At 39.7% G+C, this 20,525-nt stretch overlaps 1 protein-coding gene across 1 annotated transcript in view; it reads left to right on the top strand.

The window, feature by feature from the left end:
• The first annotated feature begins 1,125 nt into the window (after positions 1-1,125).
• Positions 1,126-20,525, top strand: part of AKAIN1 (A-kinase anchor inhibitor 1) — a 150,063-nt gene continuing 130,663 nt past the window's right edge. Inside the window, exon 1 of the mRNA XM_049900367.1 lies at positions 1,126-1,621. Within this exon, the coding sequence (XP_049756324.1) occupies positions 1,585-1,621 (37 nt within the window). The 5' untranslated portion in view covers positions 1,126-1,584. The remainder of the gene's footprint in view (positions 1,622-20,525) is intronic.

The following is a 20,525-nucleotide window of genomic DNA, read 5'->3' as shown; positions in this document are numbered from 1 at the left end:
CCACGAAGCCCTCATAATGAGCCAGAATGGGCCTCTCGCTCTCATGTAGGGAATCACCCACTCTTCCGCCGCCCCAGTGAGGCAGCTGATCCTCACGTTTGGATCAAAAACTCGGGAAGCCAGACCTATTCGCCGTTAAACGTTTCATGAAGAGCCACTGGGCAGGTGGGCGGACGCACCTGGCCAACAGGTTGACTTTCTTGCATAGAGCCTCCGCACGTGGTCCACAAGCGCGCTCCGTTCTCTGTGCAGGGCAAGATTCTGGGTCAGGGGGTCCTGCATCTTGACAGCCAGCGCGTCCACCTCCGGGAACCCGACCGACGACCCGGTCGTCGCGTGAAGCCCAGGCGCAGGAATTTCGTGTCCTCAGGGGCAGCACCGTGAACCAGGCCGGACCCAGGCTCAAGAGCCAGCAGGATTAGTGGCCAGAGTAGCGGCAGCCGCAGGGTCTAGGAGAAGACTTCAGAAAAAACCGAGGTGAAACCCAACACGCCACGGCCGCGCTCCGCGGAGGGATCTGGTATCGTGGCAGGCGAATGAACTTCCGGCGGCTCCCTCTACAGCCGGACTCCCTCCGCAGCCGGTCCGGAGTTTAAAGGGAAAGCTGGCAACAGAGACTGCGCTTCCCAGTTCTCCCGCCAGACGTGACCTAGTCCTGATAGTTGCCGAGTGTCCTCCGTATTCCTAGTTTTTCACCTGTTTTACCCAAGGTTTCACAGCTGCGAAGAGGCATTTCTAGTGAAGCCCTCCAAAATAGACTCCTGTGGGGATTAAGATCCGATAAGATGCCGGGTTTGGATATAAACACAACGGCCAACAGCAGTTGTTCATGGAGAGCCTCTAATGTGCTAGGACACTGTAACCTCATGTAGTCCTCCCGACTCTGCAAAGTCTCCACCAAAAAACCCACTGCCGTCGAGTCTAGTGCAGTTTTTTTCTTATTTATGCGGACCAAACTGCAGCTCTGAGAGTTTACAAACTTACCCCGCTATAAAGCTTGGGGAGCAATGGGAGAAGGCCTACCGTGTGCCTGGCCTTTGAAGGGGGAACTTAAGTTTGTATGCAGGGTCGCTGGATGTGAAAGGACCGTGTTTACATCAACGTTATCCCTGTTTATGAAAGAAATGTAGACCATTTGGTTCGCTGTCCAGTTCAGCCACCATTATCAGGCACTGACTGGAGCCCAACTTCTGTAAAGAGGCTCTGGCGTGGCCTGCTTCCTACCCAGCCGGCCTTGTATTTTGTCCACCAATGTGATTCACTGCCTAAGCTTTGTGTGTGACTGCAACCAGCAATTTGTTAAGTGATGGCCTTGTTGCCTTACTGAACCCACGAACTCTACCAAGAACACTCTCGGGCTTCTGGGACTTCAGGATTTTGTCCCCGTGTTTCCAAATTCGATGCACCCTTAGGGTGACCCGTGGACCTTAGCATGACAGATCACCTCAGGTGCAACCATGGGTAGAAAATCACAGAAGATCTTGATATGTAGCTCAAGGCCTAAGAAACCCAGCATTTCTTAAGTGATAAAATCTGCTTTGAAGAGGATATTTTTGACGTTTTAAAGATGAGAACTAATGCTTTATGCCAGAAGCTTTCCTTCATCGTTTATGTGGATGTGGTAGGTTTTTAAATGGCTTTTATTTGTTTTTATTTTGGTATTTTACTGTGGAGACTATATTAATGAAATTTTTTTTTCTAATGAAATTGCAGGTCATAAGTTGCATTAAAACACTTTCAAAAACAGCACAAAAATAGATGCATTTTGATATCAATTATTTAAAATATGTTTGCCTTTAAAAAGAAAAGTCATACATAAAAAAAGTGGTTTTCTTTGGGTGGTGGATTGTAGAAAACGTTTATATACTTCTGGATTTTTGAAGTGAATATATTGACTATAATTAAGAAAAACAATGAATAATTTAAATGAGAGAAAAATTTAAGAAAATATGAAAGAAATGTTTTCAATTTTTAGCATATTAGTTGCTTAAAGGGAATCTTGGAAACTAGAAAGGATAAAGGCAGAGTTTAACTGAGACTGAATTTCAGATCTCAGATTTAATCTGACGAACATGTAGTGTTCTTCTAGTATAGCTAGAAGTTATTTTCTTTGCTGAGGAAAAAGTGATTATATTCAATTCATCTGAAAAACGGAAGTCATTTACTGAGTCAGTGTAATATATGGCATTTATTTTTTTTTTACAGATAGTACCAAAATGTCATTTCAAGTTTTAAAGCCAAGATGAACTCTTACTTTGTCCTCCATATAAAATACAACATTTATGAACCCAAATACACGAGTGGCCATCATACTCAAAACACTCAGAATGTGCCTGCCATTAACTAATAATAGCCATTAACTAAAAAATACTCAGCTTTGCTAGACACATGCTCAATGATTATATATTATATGTGTTTAAGTGATGAAGCATAATAATAGAACACTCCTTTTCACCTGAATCTGTGACCCAGATTAAGACCTAGATTATGGTGTTTACTGTGCGTGATTCCCCAATTCTACTGTCCCAGAGTTAACTACTATCCTGAAATTTGTGTTAATTATTTATATATGTATATACTGGGAAATAATTACATATAATACATATATTATATGTAAAATATACTGGGAAATAATTACAAGAACTTATAAGTATATATGTATATGTATATATACAAACACATGCATATATATGCATGTATGTATGTGTATATAATATAGTTATATGTATACATTAATTATTGCTTATTTCTGAGCTTTATAAAAATAATATCAGACTATATTAGATTTCTGTAACTTGCTTCGCTAATTCAATTTTATGCTTTTAAAATATCCTCCAAATTGTATCATGTAGCATTAGTTCATTTCCTTTCATTGATGTATAGCATACCACCAGGTAAATATACCATAGTTTATGCACCTATTTTCCTGATAATGGAGAACGGGATTGTCTCCAGTTTTCTGCTATTAGAAACCATGATATGATTATTCTTGTACACGTCTCCTGATGTGAATGTTAAGATTTCATGGATTGCTAGATTAGAGGTCATGTGAACATTAAATTTTACTAGAAAACGCTATATTGTTTTCTAAAATGGTTGTACCAATTTACACTTTCACCAATACTTGGTATTTTTAGACCTCTTAAACTTGCCAATATACTAGGAGTAAAGTTATGTCAAATTTGTTGTTTTAATTTGTATTGTCTTGACTGTGATTAAGGATTTTTTTCATTTGTTTATTGATCGTGTTTCTTTTTCTGTGCCAATCTTATTCACGTATTTTACCCATTTTTGGGGTGCTCTTTTTTTCTTGTCAATTTGTAAGAGTTCTTTTATTCCCTGGACATGAAGTTTTGTCAGTTATATGGACTGAATATATGATCTCAAAGGTTGTGGTTTGAGTTCTTTCTTTTTGTGTCTTTTGATGAGCTGAAGTTATTATTTTAATTAAGCCAACTTAACCCATCTTCTCTTTTGTGTTCAACACATATTAATGTCTTAAAAAATTTTTTCCTAACCCTAAGGTCAGAAAAATAACTCTCCAATACTTTTTTCTAAGTTTTAAAGTTTTGCCTTTCCAATGGCTTTTACTTCATTTGGAATTTAATTTTGTGGTATAGAGATCCAATTTTTTTTTTCTTTATGAATTCTCATTTGTTCCAAGAATATTGATTTTGTAGTCTCTCATTTTCTTATTGATTTGCTATGCTATCTTTCCTGTATATCAAGTTCTATGTATGTATGGGGCCGATTCTGGACCTTCTATTCTGTTCCATTTATCTATTTGTATTTCTAAAAGTAGCAATCTGTCTTAATTGATAGAGCTTTATAGTAAGATTTTGTATGTGTTAGGAAGGTCTTATTCTGTCTTATTTGTCTCTTTCAGGAATGTCTTGGTTATTCTTAGGTCTTTGCTCTTCTATGTGCACTTTAGAATCAGTATATGTTCCTATCAGTCTAATTGTCTCTGGTTTCTTTTAAGATATTCCCTTTGACTTTGGTGATGAGGATTCACTACAAAATATCTAGGGGAGGATTCCTTTCTATTTTGCTTTGTGATACATTTTGTGTTTCCTTTTTCTGTGGGTTCATGAGTTTGGTTCTGAAAATTTACCATTATATCTTCAAGTATTACTTCTCTTTCATTCTTTCTATTTTCTCCTGCTGGGACTCATATTAGCAGTATGTTTAAAAATATGTATACATCTGTTGACTCAGTTCTGACTCACGGCATCCCCATACTTTACAAAGTATAACTGCTCCGTATGGTTTTCTTGGCTGTAATCTTTACAGAAACAGTTTGCCAAGGCTTTCTTCTGTGGAGCCACTGGGTGGGTTTAAACTGCCAAACTTTAGGTAGCAGCTGGTAGAATATCATTTGTGCCATCCAGGGACTTTAGACCTTCTTATTCTAGCCTCTCTCTTAACTTCCCATAGTTACTAGATCATTTCTGTCTCTGCTGCTTTTCAGTAAATTCTTTGAGCTATCTTCCATTTTATGTATTGTCTCTCCAGTTGCTTTAAATCTGCTGTTCAACCAATCTGTTAAATTCTTAATTTCAACAATTTTTTTTATTTCTAGAAATTTAATTGGTTATTCTTTAAATGAATCTAGACATGTCTCCAGACCACACAGAAGCATTCTTGAGTCCATTATTGTGGCCACTGTGCATTTCAGCGCCTTCCAACCTAGGGGGCTCATCTTCTAGCGCCAGATCAGACAATTCTGTTGTGACCAACAGGGTTTTCATAGACTAATTTTCAGAAGTAGATTACCAGGCCTTTCTTCTTAGTCTGTCTTAGTCTGGAAGCTCTGCTGAAACCTGTCCACCATGTGCCTGTTTATTTAGGTCTTTAATTTCTTTCAGCAAAGTTTTGTAGTTTTCAGTGTAAAAGTCTTTTACTTCCTTGGTTAAATTTATTTCTAGATATTTTATTATTTTAGATATTATTGTAAATGGAATTGTGTTCTTAGTTTCCTTTTCATGTTGTTCATTCCTACTGTATAGAAATACAATAGATTTTTGTTTATCGATCTTTTACCTTGAAACTTTGAGATATTTGTTTATTAGATATAGGTTTTTGTGTGTGTGTGTGTGTGTGTGTGTATTCTTTGAAATTCTGTATGTATAAGATCATGTTATCTATGAACAGAGATACTCTTACTTCTTCCTTTCCAATTTGGATTTTTTTTTTCCTTTTGCTTGCCTAATTGCTCTGGCTAAAACTTTGAGTTAAGTGTTGAGTAGGAGTGGTGAAAGTGAGCATCCTTTCCTTCTTTCTGATCTTAGAGGGAACACTTTCAGTCTTTTAACATTAAGTTTGATGTTAGCTGTGTGTTTTTTTTTTTTAATATGCCTTTTATCAGGTTGAGGATGTGTCCTTCTATTCCGAGTTTTGTGAGTTAGCTGATACGGGACCTCCGCACATATGTCTCCGTGCTCTCTGTTCTCTGTCAGATTCTTATTCCACTCAGGGCTTGGCTGAGTTCTTGTCATTTAAAGCTTTCGGTTCCAGGATTGATGTTTGTCTCTGCTTTACCCAGTTTTTTGGGTCTTTGTAGTGGAGGGACAGCGTGGTGCTTCTGTCTATAGCACCATTTTGGCTCCCCAGCTGAAACTACTTTCATTTATTGTTTTAGTTATATGCATTCTCTCTCTCTTTTTTTTATCTGTCTAGCTAAAGTTCTGTGAATGTTTTTTATTTTTTCAAAGAATCCCCTATTGGTTTCATTGATTCTATTGTTTTTCTATTTAATTTATCTCTGCTCTTATATTTATTCCACCACCTATCTGTCAGTTTGTTATTACTGTGGTAACTTGTGTTTTGCTATGATGCTGGAAGTTACGTCACCAATACCTCATATACCCTCCCATGTGTCTGTCAGCTTGTCGTACTGTGGGGGTTTACATGTTGTATGATGCTGGAAGCTATGCCACCGGTATTCGGACACCAGCAGGGTCACCCATGGAAGACAGGTTTCAGCTGAACTTCTGGACTAGGACAGACTAGGAAGAAGGACCTAGCAGTCTACTTCTGAAAAGAATTAGGCAGTGAAAAAGTTATGAATAGCAGGGGAATGTTGTCTGATATAGTGCCAGAAGATGAACCCCCCCAGGTTGAAAGGCACTCAAAAGACGACTGGGGAAGAGCTGCCTCCTTGAGTTGACCTTAATGAAGTGGATGAAATAAAGCTTTCGGGACCTCCATTTGCTGATGCGGCATGACTCAAAATGAGAAGAAACAGCTGCAAATATCTATTAATAATCAGAACGTGGAATGTGTGTACAAAGTATGAATCTAGGAAAATTGGAAATCGTCAAAAATGAAAGGGAATGCATAAACATCAATATCCTAGGCATTAGTGAGTTAAAATGGACTGGTATGGGCCATTTTGAACTGGATAATCATATAGTTTACTATGCCAGGAATGACAGGTTGAGAAGGAATGGGGTTGCATTCATTGTCAAAATGAACATTTCAAGATCTATCTTGTGGTACAACGCTGTCAGTGATTGGATAACATCCATACACCTACAAGGAAGACCAGTTAATACGACTGTTACTCAAATCTATGCACCAACCACTCAGGCCAAAGATGAAGAAATTGAAGATTTTTATCTGCTTCTGCAGTCTGAAATGGACCAAACATGCAATCAGGTTGCATTGATAATTACTGGTGATTGGAATGCAAAAGTTGGAAACAAAGAAGGATCAGTAGTTGAAAAATATAGCCTTGGTGATAGAAACAATGCTGGAGATCGAATGATAGAATTTTGCAAGACCAATGACTTCTTCAGTGCAAATACCTTTTTTCACCAACATAAATGGTGACTATACACAAAATTTAAGTGAATTTTGGCATTTCAAGTGATAAGGATGGCTTTATTGAATTTTAGAGCTTCTAGTGTGAGAAGCAAAGCATTAATGAGGTCATTGAATTTCACAGATTTAATAGCAAAGGGAGTAATATGGCTCACATGACTATCAGTTTAACAAGAGAAATCAATAAATGGATCTTAGAAAGATAGAATTATAAGACTATTTTGCCTTGTTGTATAAAATACTAGTCATGAAAAAAACTCTATCACCCCTTTTATATACCTTCCTTTAAATGGTGGTATTCCTCATCCCAGGTGTTATGGATTGAAATGTGTCCACCCAAAATGTGTGTCAACTTGGCTAGGCCATGGTTCCCAGGACTGTGTAATTGTCCCCCATTTTGTCATCTGATGTGATTTTCCTGTGTGTTATAAATCCTAACCTCTCTGAAGTTTATGAGGCAGAATTAGAGGCAGTTATGTTAATGAGGCAGGAGTCAGTCTACAGGATTAGGTTGTATGTTGAGTCAGCCTCTTTTGAGATATAAAAGAAGCAAGCAAAGAGTCAGGGGGACCTCATGCCACCAAGAATGAAGGATCATGAGGGAAGTGTGTCCTTTGGACCCAGCGTCCCTGTGCTGAGCAGCTCCTAGACCAGGGGAAAATTGATGACAAGGACCTTCCCCCAGAACCGACAGAGAGAGAAAACCTTACCTGGAGCTGACACTTTGAATTTGGACTTCTAGCCTCCTAGACTGTGAGAGAATAAATTTCTGTCTGTTAAAACCATCCACTTCAGTTATTTCTGAAGATGTTAATTTGGTACCAGGAGTGGGGTGCTGTTCTAATAAACTAATGGACACCTAAAATGTGAAAGCGGTTTTGAAACTGTGAATGGATAGAGATTGCAAGAGTTTTAAAGTGCCTAATAGTAAAAGGGAAATCCTGGCTGTGTAGTAGTTCAGAGCTATGGCTGCTAACCAAAAGGTCAGCAGTTTGAATCCACCAGGCGCTCCTTGGAAACTGTATGGGGCAGTTCTGCTCTGACCTATAGGATTGCTATGAGTCAGAATCATCTTGACAGCAACCAAAAACCAAACCTGTTGCTGTTGAATTGACTCTGATTCATAGTGACCCTATAGGACAGAGGAGAACTGCTCCATACAGTTTCCAAGGAGCACCTGGTGGATTCAAACTCCTGACCTTTTGGTTAGCAGCTGTAGCTCTTAACTGCCATGCCACTCAACAGCAACAGGTTTGTTTGTTTTTAAATAGTAAAAGCCTATTTTTTATTAGTAAAAGCCTAAAATTGCCTTGAAGAAACTGTTGGAGAAATTATGTACATCAAAGACAATTCTGGTGAGGACTTAGAAGGAAGTGAGGAGAGCTGTTACACATGAGAACAGCATGAGATAGCGCTGGAGCCAACCCACACGTGGAACGAGAGAGCTGAGTGCCTTTGGCAGGAGGCTTCCTGGTGGAGTGGAGTGCCTCTAGGCACTTATTGGTGGAGGTAGGCTTACCAACCCATGGAGCAAGACAGCTGAGTGCCTTCCAGCTAGTTTACGTCCAGAGTGGGATTCTACCAAGCACTTATTGGTGGAGAGCTTTGCAATACTTGCCCCAGTAGGGGCAGATGTGGGTGGTGAGGCCCAAGGACTGAGAGGCCAAGGAACCAGGAAGCAGAAGCTGAAGAGAAAAGGAACATAGGAAGCAGAGCTGCTTTAGTCTCAAAGGGTAGGGTCATGACCTCTGGGGTCACAAAGGATAGAGCTATGACCTCGCTAGTTCCTAAGGGTGGGACCATAACCTCCTAGGTTTCAAAGAGTCAGATCTTCACCAACTCAGTTCTGGAATGTGGGGCTGCCTTTCATGATTGCCGGGGGATGGGGCCAGATCCACTGCCCAAAGCTGAGGGGGTGAGGCTGCTGTGCCCAAGAGCAGAAGCATGGCGCCTGAGGGGCCAAGGGGGTAGGGTTGTCACTCAGATGGACTATGAGAATAGGGCTGGCCAAAGCTGAGGGAGCAGAGTTGCAGCTCCAGTGGGCCTAGAAGGTGCAGCTGAGGCCCAGGGCCAAGGGACCTCAACCCAGAATCCAGGGAACTGGGGCCAACACCCAGAGTCTGGAGGGCAGGGGCATTGCCTAAATGGCGTCAGAGAACAGAGGATTATTTTCAAACCTTGAGAGCTAATGTAGTGTGTTCTGCTGACTTGCTTGGTGCCCATTATCCCTTCTTTCCCTCCGATTTCTTCCATTTGTATAGAAATGTCTACCTTGTACCTGTTCCACCGTTGTACTTTGGAAGCAGATAACTTGTATTCTAGATTTCACAGATGAAGAGGAAACTTTTGGATTTTGGACTTAGAGTAGATTTAAGACTTCTGCTATTGGGTGAATGTGTTTTACATGTCACAAGGACATGGATTTTTGGGTGGCCAAAGGGTAGAATGTTATGGATTGAATTGTGTCCCCCAAAAATGTGTGTCAACTTGGCTAGGCCATGATTTCCAGTATTGTGTGATTGCCCACCATTTTGTCATCTGATGTGATTTTTCTATGTGTTGTTGATCCTAACCTCTATGATGCTACTAAAGCAGGATTAGAGGCAGTTATGTTAATGAGGCAGGAGTCAACCTATAGGATTAGGTTGTATGTTGAGTCAATCTCTTTTGAGATATAAAACCAAAACCACCCAGTGCCGAGATATTAGAAGAGAGAAGCAAATAGAGAGTCAGTGGGTCCTCATGCAACTAAGAACGAACAACCAGGAAGGGAGTGTGTCCTTTGGATTCAGGGTCCCTGCTCTGAGAAGCTCCTAGACCAGGGAAAGATTGATGACAAGGATCTTCCCCGAGAAATGACAGAAAGAAAAAGCTTTCCCTGGGAGCTGGCACCTTGAATTTGGACTTCTGGCTTCCTTGACTGTGAGGGAATAAATTTCTGTTTGTTAAAGTCATCCACTTGTGGTATTTCTGTTATAGCAGCCCTAGATATCTAAGACACCAGGACTTCATCTTCCTCTATACCCTCTCCCTGTGTTATATCAACCAAGGATCCCTGGTGGTGCAGTGGTTAAACTGCTCAGCTACTAACTAAAAGACCGTTGGTTCAAACTCAGCAGCCACTGTGGCAGGCTGCCTCCGTAAAGATTACAGCCTTGGAAACACTATACGGCAGTTCTTCTCTGTCCCATAGGGTTCCTGTGAGTCAGAATCCCCTCGACTGCAATGAGTTTATATCAGTCAGGACCAGGGCTTTAGTCACTTGTATTTCAGTGACTCCCAAATCTTTGCCTCAGCTCTTTTCTGAGTCTGAGCTACTATTTTCAACTGCTTGTAATTGTTACAAGATCTGAAACTAAACATGGCCTAAATTGAACTCTTTATCTTTACCTCTACATCCGCTTCTGCTTCTGAGTCTCTATCTTGCCTGATGGCAAACCAAAGAAAAATCAAACCTGTTGCCATTGAGTGGATTCTGACTCATAAGACCCTATAGGACAGAGTAGAACTGCCCCATAGGGTTTCCAAGGCTGTAATCTTTATGGAATCAGATTGCCACACCTTTCTTCCACAGAGCTATTGGTGGGTTCTAACCACCAACCTTTTAGTTAGCAGCCGAGAACTTACCCACTGTGCCATCAGGGGCTGCTTTGCCTGATGGCATCACCATTGTATCAGTTAACCCTAGTCCCTAGGTAAATACCAAAATCTTAGTGACTTAACACAGGAGGTTTTTTTTTTTTTTAAAGTGGTGGGAAAGGTATATGGACTCTGCTTCACACAGTCTTTCAGAAACTCAGGCTAATAGAAGCTCTTTCATCACTCTGGGCACTGACATTCAGCTGATAGGGCAAGAAAATGAAAGACTGGGGAAATTTTTATGGTCAGGACTGGAAGTGGTGCTCATCATTTCCACTTATATTCCTTTGGCCATAATTCACATGGCTACACCTAACTGCAGAGGAGGCCAGAGTATGTAATCTGTGCTCAGAAGTAAGAAGGAATAGGCTTGATGGGAATATATCATATCTTCCATAAGCAGTCTTCCTGTTCAAATTAAAAATCTTTTCATCTCTGTGTTTTTTTTTTTTTTTTAGCTATGAAATTCAATACCTAAATGCTACCCCTCAAATCTATTCTCTCCTTTCTATTTTTACTGCCACTCTTCTAGCCGGTATGCTCGTCTTTTCTTCTTAGATTTTGGAATAGATTTTAAATTGGCACTCTTGATTGTGGTCACTCTAATCCATCCTTCATGTTGCCAACATTTTCGTTCTATGATACCTAATTCATAATGTCACTCTAATGCTTAAACATGCTTCGGTAGCCACAGGATGAAACAAAAACTCTGTAGCAAGGTATCAAAGGCCTTCAAATTCTGGCTCCGTGTCTCATCCTTTGCCTGGTGAAAATCTACTCATCACATCTTTTGTGATACATGTCTCTACGATCCCTGCTCCTCAGAAGAATTCATTTTTTCTTCTTGAGTGGTACGAATAATGTATAACGCATGTCTCACAATATTATAAGCTCTGCAAGGGCTTGTTCACAGTTATATTTCTAGGGGCTTGAAATCTTGACCCTTAATAAACACTTAATAAGCATTGGATGAATTGATTATAATTTTTTGTGTACATATTTGTTTGCCATATACAAATTAAAGATAAAGATTGTGCCTGTTAACTTCTGAATCCCCTATGCCTGGAACATGGTACAAACCAAATAAATTTTACTGAATAGAGTAAAATGGCTCTTTGAATGCACGAGATACAATTTATGAGGATGGCTGGCTTAAGATGTAGCAAGATGGTTCTGATCAAAAACAAACAAACATACGCATGCAAATGGCACCATCATTTACTTACGAAAAAATATTATGACTGCCAATTATGTGCCAGGATTATCCTAGGCACCAGAGACACACTGGTCAGTAAAAGCAGGTATAGTTGTTGCTATTCTGAAGCTTATGATCTGCGTACTAAAGCAAACTAGATCAAGCATACTGAAAAAAAAAATAGCATTAAGAGAGCATACAACAAGGGATTCCACCCTATACTGTGGGGTCAGAGCAGCGGCCCTTGAGAAAAGAGCACTTAAGTTGAGATCTGAAGACATTGCCAGGTGAAAGGGAGGAGATGGATGCCTTTCACAAAGGCAGTAGGCGAGGTCCTTCTTGTCAGAGGAAGTATGGCATGTTTGAAGATCCAAAAAAAGACCAACATAGAGAATGAGGAGGAGAGTAGTGCAAGAAAAGTTTAGAGAAACAAGCAGGAGCCTTGTAGGACATGTTAGAAATTTTGGTGTTTATCTTAAGAGCAATAGAACACCACTGAAGTTTTAATTAAATAGGGAGCATAAAAAATTACTAGTTTTGAAAAGATCACTCTGTCCGTAATGAGGACTGGTTAGGGTCAGAGCAGACGTAGAGAGACCAGTTAAAAGGATATTGCGATTTTTCCAAGTAAGGGATGATGGTAGCTTGGCTTAGCAGAGTAATAGAGGAGATAGAAGCTCATGGCTTTGGGAGTCCTGTAAGGGGTCAAATGGACAACATGTTGTGATGAATTGGATGTGGTGAAGCAAAAGCTCTGTAGTTTCTTTACTGAGATAGAGAATATTGGAAGATAATCACAGTTTCATCTCAAGATATTTTGAGCTTGCTATTATCAGTACCTGTAACTCTTTTTTTTTTTTTAATTTTTATTGTACTTTAAGTGAAAGTTTACAAACCAAGTCAGTCTCTCAAAAATTTATATACACCTTGATATATACTCCTAGCTGCTCTCCCCCTAACGAGACAGCCCACTCCTTCTCTCCACTCTCTTTTTGTGTCCATTCGGCTAGCTTCTGACCTGCTCTGCCCTTTCATCTCCCATTCAGACAGGAGCAGCCTGCATAGTCTTATGTGTCTACTTGATCCAAGAAGCTCACGCTTCACCAGTATCATTTTCTATCCCATAGTCCACTCCAATCCCTGTCTGAAGAGTAGGCTTTGGAGTGGTTCCTGTCTTGGAACTTTCTGGGGACCATGACCTCTGAGGTCCTTCTAGTCTCAGTCAGACCATTAAGTCTGGCCTTTTTACGAGAATTTGAGGTCTGCATCCCACTGCACTCCTGCTCCCTCAGGGGTTCTCTGTTGTGTTCCCCTGTCAGGGCAGTCATGGGTTGTAGCCAGGCACCATCTAGTTCTTCTGGTCTCAGGATGATGTAGTCACCGGTTTATGTGGCCCTTTCTGTCTCCTGGGCTCATAATTACCTTGTGTCTTTGGTGTTCTTCATTCTCCTTTGCCCCAGGTGGGTTGAGACCGATTGATGCATCTTAGATGGCTGCATGCTAGAGTTTAAGACCTCAGATGGCACTCTCAAAAGTGGGATGCAGAATGTTTTCTTAATAGATTTTATTATGCCAATTGACTTAGATGTCCCCTGAAACCATGGTCCCCAAAACCCCACCCCTGCTACTCTGGCCTTCGAAGTGTTCAGTTTATTCAGGAAACTTCTTTGCTTTTGGTTTTGTCCAGTTGTGCTGACCTCTCCTGTATTGTGTCTTGTCTTTCCCTTCACCTAAAATAGTTTTTATTTACTACCTAATTAGTGAAAACCCCTCTCCCTCCCTCCCTCCCTCCCTCCCATCTCTCCTAACCATGAAAGAATATTTTCTTCTCTGTTTAAACTATTTTTTGAGTTCTTATAATTGTGATCTCATACAATATTTGTCCTTTTGCAAAAAGGTGACTAATTTCACTGAGTATAATGCCTTCCGGATTCCTCCATGTTATAAAATGTTTCATGGCTTCCTCATTGTTCTTTTTCAATGTGCAGTATTCCACTGTATGAATATACCATAATTTATTTATCCATTCATCCGTTGATGGGCACCTTGGTTGCTTCTATCTTTTTGCTGTTGTAAACAGTACTGCAGTGAACATGGGTGTGCATATATCTGTTTGTGTAAAGGCTCTTATTTCTCTAGGATACATTCCAAGGAGTGGGATTGAAGGATCCTATGGTAGTTCTATTTCTAGTTTTTTAAGGACACACAAAATTAATTTCCAAAGTGGTTGTACCATTTTACATTCCCACCAGCAGTGTGTTAAGTGTTTCAGTCTCTCCACAACCCCTCCAACATTTATTATTTTGTGTTTTTGGATTAATGCCAGCGTTGTTGGAGTGAGATGGAATCTCATTGTAGTTTGATTTGCATTTCTCTCATGGCTAATGATCGTGAGCATTTCCTCATGTATCTGTTAGCTACCTGAATGTCTTCTTTATTGAAGTGCTTGTTCATATCCTTTGCCCATTTTTTAATTGAGTTATTTGTCTTTTTGTAGTTGACTTTTTGCAGTATCATGTAGATTTTAGAGATCAGATGCTGATCAGAAATGTCATAGCTAAAAACTTTTTTCCAGTCTGTAGGTAATCTTTTTATTCTTTTGGCGAGTCTTTGGATGAGCATAGGTGTTTGATTTTTAGGAGCTCCCAGTTATCTGGTTTCTCTTCGGTATTGTTAGTAATGTTTTCTATACTGTTTATGCCATGTATTACGGCTCGTAGCATTGTCCCTGTTTTTTCTTCCACGATCTTTATCGCTTTAGATTTTATATTTAGGTCTTTGATCCATTATGAGTTAGTTTTTGTGCATGGTGTGAGGTATGGGTCTTGTTTCATTTTTTTGCAGATGAATATCCAGCTATGCCACCACCATTTGTTAAAGAGACTGTCTTTCCCTCATTTAACAGACTTTGGGCCTTTGTCAAACATCAGCTACTCATATGTGGATGGATTTATGTCTGGATTCTCAATTCTGTTCCATTGGTCTATGTATCTGTTGTTGTACCAGTACCAGTACCAGGCTGTTTTGACTACCCTGGCGGTATAATAGGTTCTAAAATCGAGTAGAGCGAGGCCTCCCACTTTGTTCTTCTTTTTCAGTAATGCTTTACTTATCTCTTTCCCTTCCATGTGAAGTTGGTGATTTGTTTCTCCATCTCATTAAAGAATGTCATTGGAATTTGGATCGGGATTGTGATGTATCTATAGATGGCTTTTGGTAGAATAGACATTTTTACAATGATAAGTCTTCCTCTCCATGAGAAAGGTATGTTTTTCCACTGTGTAGGTCTCTTTTGGTTTCTTGCAGTACCGTCTTGCAGCTTTCTTTGTATAGGTCTTTTATGTCTCTGGTGAGATTTATTCCTATGTATTTTATCTTCTTGGGGGGGCTACCGTAAATGGTATTGATTTGGTGATTTCCTCTTCAATGTTCTTTTTGTTGGTGTAGAGGAATCCAACCGATTTTTGTATGTTTATCTTGTGCCGTGATACTCTGCTGAACTCTTCTATTAGCTTCAGTAGGTTTCTTGAGGAGTCTTTAGGGTTCTCTGTGTATAAGATCATGTCATCTGCAAATAGAGATACTCTTACTTCTTCGTTACCAATATGGATGCCCTTTATTTCTTCATCTAACCTAATTGCTCTGGCTAGGACCTCCAGCACAATGTTGAACAAGAGTGGTGATACAGGGCATACTTGTCTGGTTCCCGATCTCAATGGGAATGCTTTCAGACTCTCTCCATTTAGGATAATGTTGGCCGTTGGCTTTGTATAAATGCCCTTTATTATGTTGAGGCATTTTCCTTCTATTCCTATTTTGCTGAGAGTTTTTATCATGAATGGGTGTTATGGATTACGTTAATTGTTTTTCTAATGTTGAACCATTCCTGCATACCCGGTATGAATCCCACTTGGTTGTGGAGAATTATTTTTTTGATATGTTGTTGAATTCTATTGGCTAGGATTTTGTTCAGGATTTTTGCATCTGAGTTTGTGAGAGATATAGGTCTGTAATTTTCTTTTTTTGTGGTGTGTTTACCTAGTTTTGGTGTATCAGAGATATGGTGGCTTCATAGGATGAGTCTGGGAGTATTCCGTCCTTTTCTGTGCTCTGAAATACCTTTAGTAGTAGTGGTGGTAACTGTTCTCTGAAAGTTTCATAAAACTGCAGTGAAGCCGTGCGAGCCAGGGCTTTTTTTTTTGTTGGAAGTTTTTAAATTACCTTTCAATCTCTTCTTTTATTACAGGTTTTTTTAGTTTTTCTACCTCTGTTTGTGTTAGTTTAGGTAGGTAACGTGTTTCCAGAAATTCATCCATTTCTACTAGGTTTTCAAATTTGTTAGAATACAATTTTTCATAGTAATTTGATATGATTCTTTTAATTTCAGTTGGGTCTGTTGTGATATTGCCCATCTTATTTCTTATTCGGATTATATGTTTCCTGTCCTGTTTTGCTTTTGTGATTTTGGCCAATGGTTTATCAATTTTGTTAATTTTTTCAAAGAACCAGCTTTTGGTCTTGTTAACTCTTTGAATTGTTTTTCTGTTCTCTATTTCATTTAATTCTGCTCTAATTTTTATTATTTCCTTTCTTCTAGTGACTGAGGTTTTCTTTTTTTGCTCTCTTTCTATTTGTTCAAGTTGTTGGGATAATTCTTTGATTTTGGCTCTTCTCGTTGTATGTGCACACTGATTGATATAAGTTGACCTCTGAGCACTACTTCTGCTGTGTCCCCAAGGCTCTGATAGGAAGTGCTTTCATTCTCAATGGATTCTGTGAATTTCTTAATTCCATCCTTAATGTCATCTAAAACCCAGTCGTTTTTGAGCAGGGTATTGTTCATTTTCCAAGGGTTTGATTTCTTTTCCTTGCTTTTTCTGTTATTTTTTTCTTCTTTTATGGTCTTATGGTCAGAGAAGATGCTTTGTAATATTTTGACATTTTGGATTCTGCTAAGGCTTGCTTTATGACTTAATACATGGTCTATTGTAGAGAATGTTCCATGTGCACTAGAAAAGAAAGTATACTTGGCTGCTGTTGGGTGGAGTGTTCTGTATATGTCTATGAAGTCAAGTTGGTTGATTGTGGCATTTAGATCTTCTGTGTCTTTATTGAACTTCTTTCTGGATATTCTGTCCTTTACCGAAAGTGGTGTGTTGAAGTCTCCTACTATAATTGTGGAGCTGTCTGTCTCAATTTTCAATGCTGTTAGCATTTGTTTTATGTATCTTGCAGCCCTGTCATTGGGTGCATAAATGTTTAAAGTGGTTATATCCTCCTGGTACCTTGTCCCTTTAATCATTATATAGTGTCCTTTATCCTTTGTGGTGGATTTAACTTTAAAGTCTATTTTGTCAGAAATTAATATTGCCACTCCTGTTCTTTTTTGATTGTTGTTTGCTTGTTATGATTTTTTCCATCCTTTGAGTTTTAGTTTGTTTGTGTCTCTAAGTCTAAGGTGTGTCTCTTGTAGGCAGCATATAGACGGATCTTGTTTTTGAATCCATTCTGCCACTCTCTGTCTCTTTATTGGTGCATTTAGTCAATTTACATTCAGCGTAATTATGGATAGGTATGAATTTAGTACTGTCATTTTGATATCTTTTTTTGGGTGTTGTTGACAGTTTCTTTTTTGCACTTAATTTTTTGTGCTGAGTAGCTTATGTATTGTCTTTTCCTCTTACTTGCTGGTGTTGATTTTGTTTGAGTCTCTCTTTTTTCTTGTATTTTATTTTGATGAGTAGGATTGTTAGTCTCCTTAATGGTTACCTTAATATTTACCCCTATTTTTCTGAGTTTAAACCTAACTTTTATTTCTTTGTGTCACCTGTGTTCCTCTCTGCATGAAAGATCTGTGACTACATTTCTTGGTCCCTCTTTATTGTTCTTTTTTTTTTAAGTAATTTTTATTGTGCTTTAAGTGAAAGTTTACATATCAAGTAAGTCTCTCACACAAAAACCCATATACATCTTGCTACACACTCCCAGTTACTCTCCCCTCAATGAGATAGCCTGCTCTCTCCCTCCACTCTCTTTTCATGCCCATTTTGCCAGCTTCTAACCCCCTCCACCCGCTCATCTCCCCTCCAGGCAGGAGATTCCAACATAGTCCACCTGATCCAAGAAGCTCACTCCTCACCAGTACCCCTCTCCAACCCATTGTCCAGTCCAATCCATGTCTGAAGAGTTGGCTTTGGGAATGGTTCCTGTCCTGGGCCAACAGAAGGTCTCGGGGCCATGACCACCGGGGTCCTTCTAGTCAATGACCATTAAGTCTGGTCTTATGAGAATTTGGGGTCTGCATCCCACTTCTCCCCTGCTCCCTCAGGGATTCTCTGTTGTGTTCCCTGTCAGGGCAGTCATCAGTTGTAGCCAGGCACCATCTAGTTCTTCTGGTCTCAGGATGATGTAGTCTCTGGTTCATGTGGCCCTTTCTGAGCCCTAGACATTTTTTTTTAAAATAATTTTTATTGAGCTTTAAGGGAACGTTTACAAATCAAGTCAGACTGTCACATATAAGCTTGTATACACCTTACTCCATACTCCCACTTACTCTCCCCCTAATGAGTCAGCCCTTTCAGTCTCTCCTTTCGTGACAATTTTGCAAGTTTCTAACCCTCTCTTCTCTCCTATCTCCCCTCCAGACAGGAGATGCCAACACAGTCCCAAGTGTCCACCTGATACAAGTAGCTCACTCTTCATCACCATCTCTTTCCAACCCATTGTCCAGTCCCTTCCATGTCTGATGAGTTGTATTCGGGAATGGTTCCTGTCTTGGGCCAACAGAAGGTTTAGGGACCATGACCGCCGGGATTCCTCTAGTCTCAGTCACACCATTAAGTCTGGTCTTTTTATGAGAATTTGGGGTCTGCATTCCACTGATCTTCTGCTCCCTCAGGGGTTCTCTGTTGTGCTCCCTGTCAGGGCAGTCATCGGTTGTGGCCGGGCACCATCTAGTTCTTCTGGTTTCAGGATGATGTAAGTCTCTGGTTCGTGTGGCCCTTTCTGTCTCTTGGGCTCATAGTTGTCGTGTGACCTTGGTGTTCTTCATTCTCCTTTGATCCAGGTGGGTTGAGACCAATTGATGCATCTTAGATGGCCGCTTGTTAGCATTTAAGACCCCAGACGCCACGTTTCAAGGTGGGATGCAGAATGTTTTCATAATAGAATTATTTTGCCAATTGACTTCGAAGTCCCCTTAAGCCATAGTCCCCAGACCCCCGCCCTTGCTCTGCTGACCTTTGAAGCATTCAGTTTATCCTGGAAACTTCTTTGCTTTTGGTCCAGTCCATTTGAGCTGACCTTCCATGTATTGAGTATTGTCCTTCCCTTCACCTAAGGTAGTTCTAATCTACTAACTAATCAGTAAATAACCCTCTCCCACCCTCCCTCCCTCCCTCGTAACCACAAAAGTATGTGTTCTTCTCAGTTTATACTATTTCTCAAGATCTTATAATAGTGGTCTTATACAATATTTGTCCTTTTGCCTCTGACTAATTTCACTCAGCATAATGCCTTCCAGGTTCCTCCATGTTATGAAATGTTTCACAGATTCGTCACTGTTCTTTATCGATGCGTAGTATTCCATTGTGTGAATATACCATAATTTATTTAACCATTCATCAGTTGATGGACATCTTGGTTGCTTCCAGCTTTTTGCTATTGTAAACAGAGCTGCAATAAACATGGGTGTGCATATATCTGTTCGTGCGAAGGCTCTTATTTCTCTAGGGTATATTCCGAGGAGTGGGATTTCTGGGTTGTATGGTAGTTCTATTTCTAACTGTTTAAGAAAACGCCAGATAGATTTCCAAAGTGGTTGTACCATTTTACATTCCCACCAGCAGTGTATAAGAGTTTCAATCTCTTTGCAGCCTCTCCAACATTTATTATTTTGTGTTTTTTGGATTAATGCCAGCCTTGTTGGAGTGAGATGGAATTTCATCGTCGTTTTTAATTTGCATTTCTCTAATGGATAATGATCGAGAGCATTTTCTCATGTATCTGTTAGCTGCCTGAATATCTTCTTTAATGAATGTGTGTTCATATCCTTTGCCCACTTCTTGATTGGGTTGTTTGTCTTTTTGTGGTAGAGTTTTAAGAGAATCACATAGATTTTAGAGATCAGGCGCTGGTCGGAGATGTCATAACTGAAAATTCTTTCCCAATCTGTAGGTGGTCTTTTTACTCTTTTGGTGAAGTCTTTAGATGAGCATAGGTGTTTGATTTTTAGGAGCTCCCAGTTATCTGGTTTCTCTTCGTCATTTTTGGTAATATTTTGTATTCTGTTTATACCTTGAATTAGGGCTCCTAATGTTGTCCCTATTTTTTCTTCCATGATCTTTATTGTTTTAGTCTTTATGTTTAGGCCTTTAATCCACTTGGAGTTAGTTTTTGTGCATGGTGTGAGGTATGGGTCCTGTTTCATTTTTTTGCAAATGGATATCCAGTTATGCCAGCACCATTTGTTAAAAAGACTATCTTTTCCCCAATTAACTGACACTGAGCCTTTGTCAAATATCAGCTGCTCATATGTGGATGGATTTATATCTGGGTTCTCAATTCTGTTCCACTGGTCTATGTGCCTGTTGTTGTACCGGTACCAGGCTGTTTTGACTACTGCGGCTGTATAATAGGTTCTGAAATCAGGTAGAGTGAGGCCTCCCACTTTCTTCTTCTTTTTCAGTAATGCTTTGCTTATCCGAGGCTTCTTTCCCTTCCATATGAAGTTGGTGATTTGTTTCTCCATCACATTAAAAAATGTCATTGGAATTTGAATCGGAAGTGCATTGTATGTATAGATGGCTTTTGGTAGAATAGACATTTTTACTATGTTAAGTCTTCCTATCCATGAGCAAGGTATGTT

Source organism: Elephas maximus, chromosome 11 (assembly GCF_024166365.1).
Source record: "Elephas maximus indicus isolate mEleMax1 chromosome 11, mEleMax1 primary haplotype, whole genome shotgun sequence".
Lineage (NCBI taxonomy): Eukaryota > Metazoa > Chordata > Mammalia > Proboscidea > Elephantidae > Elephas > Elephas maximus.
Note: the sequence above shows the minus strand (reverse complement) of the source record. Positions and strands in the feature narration are given on the sequence as shown.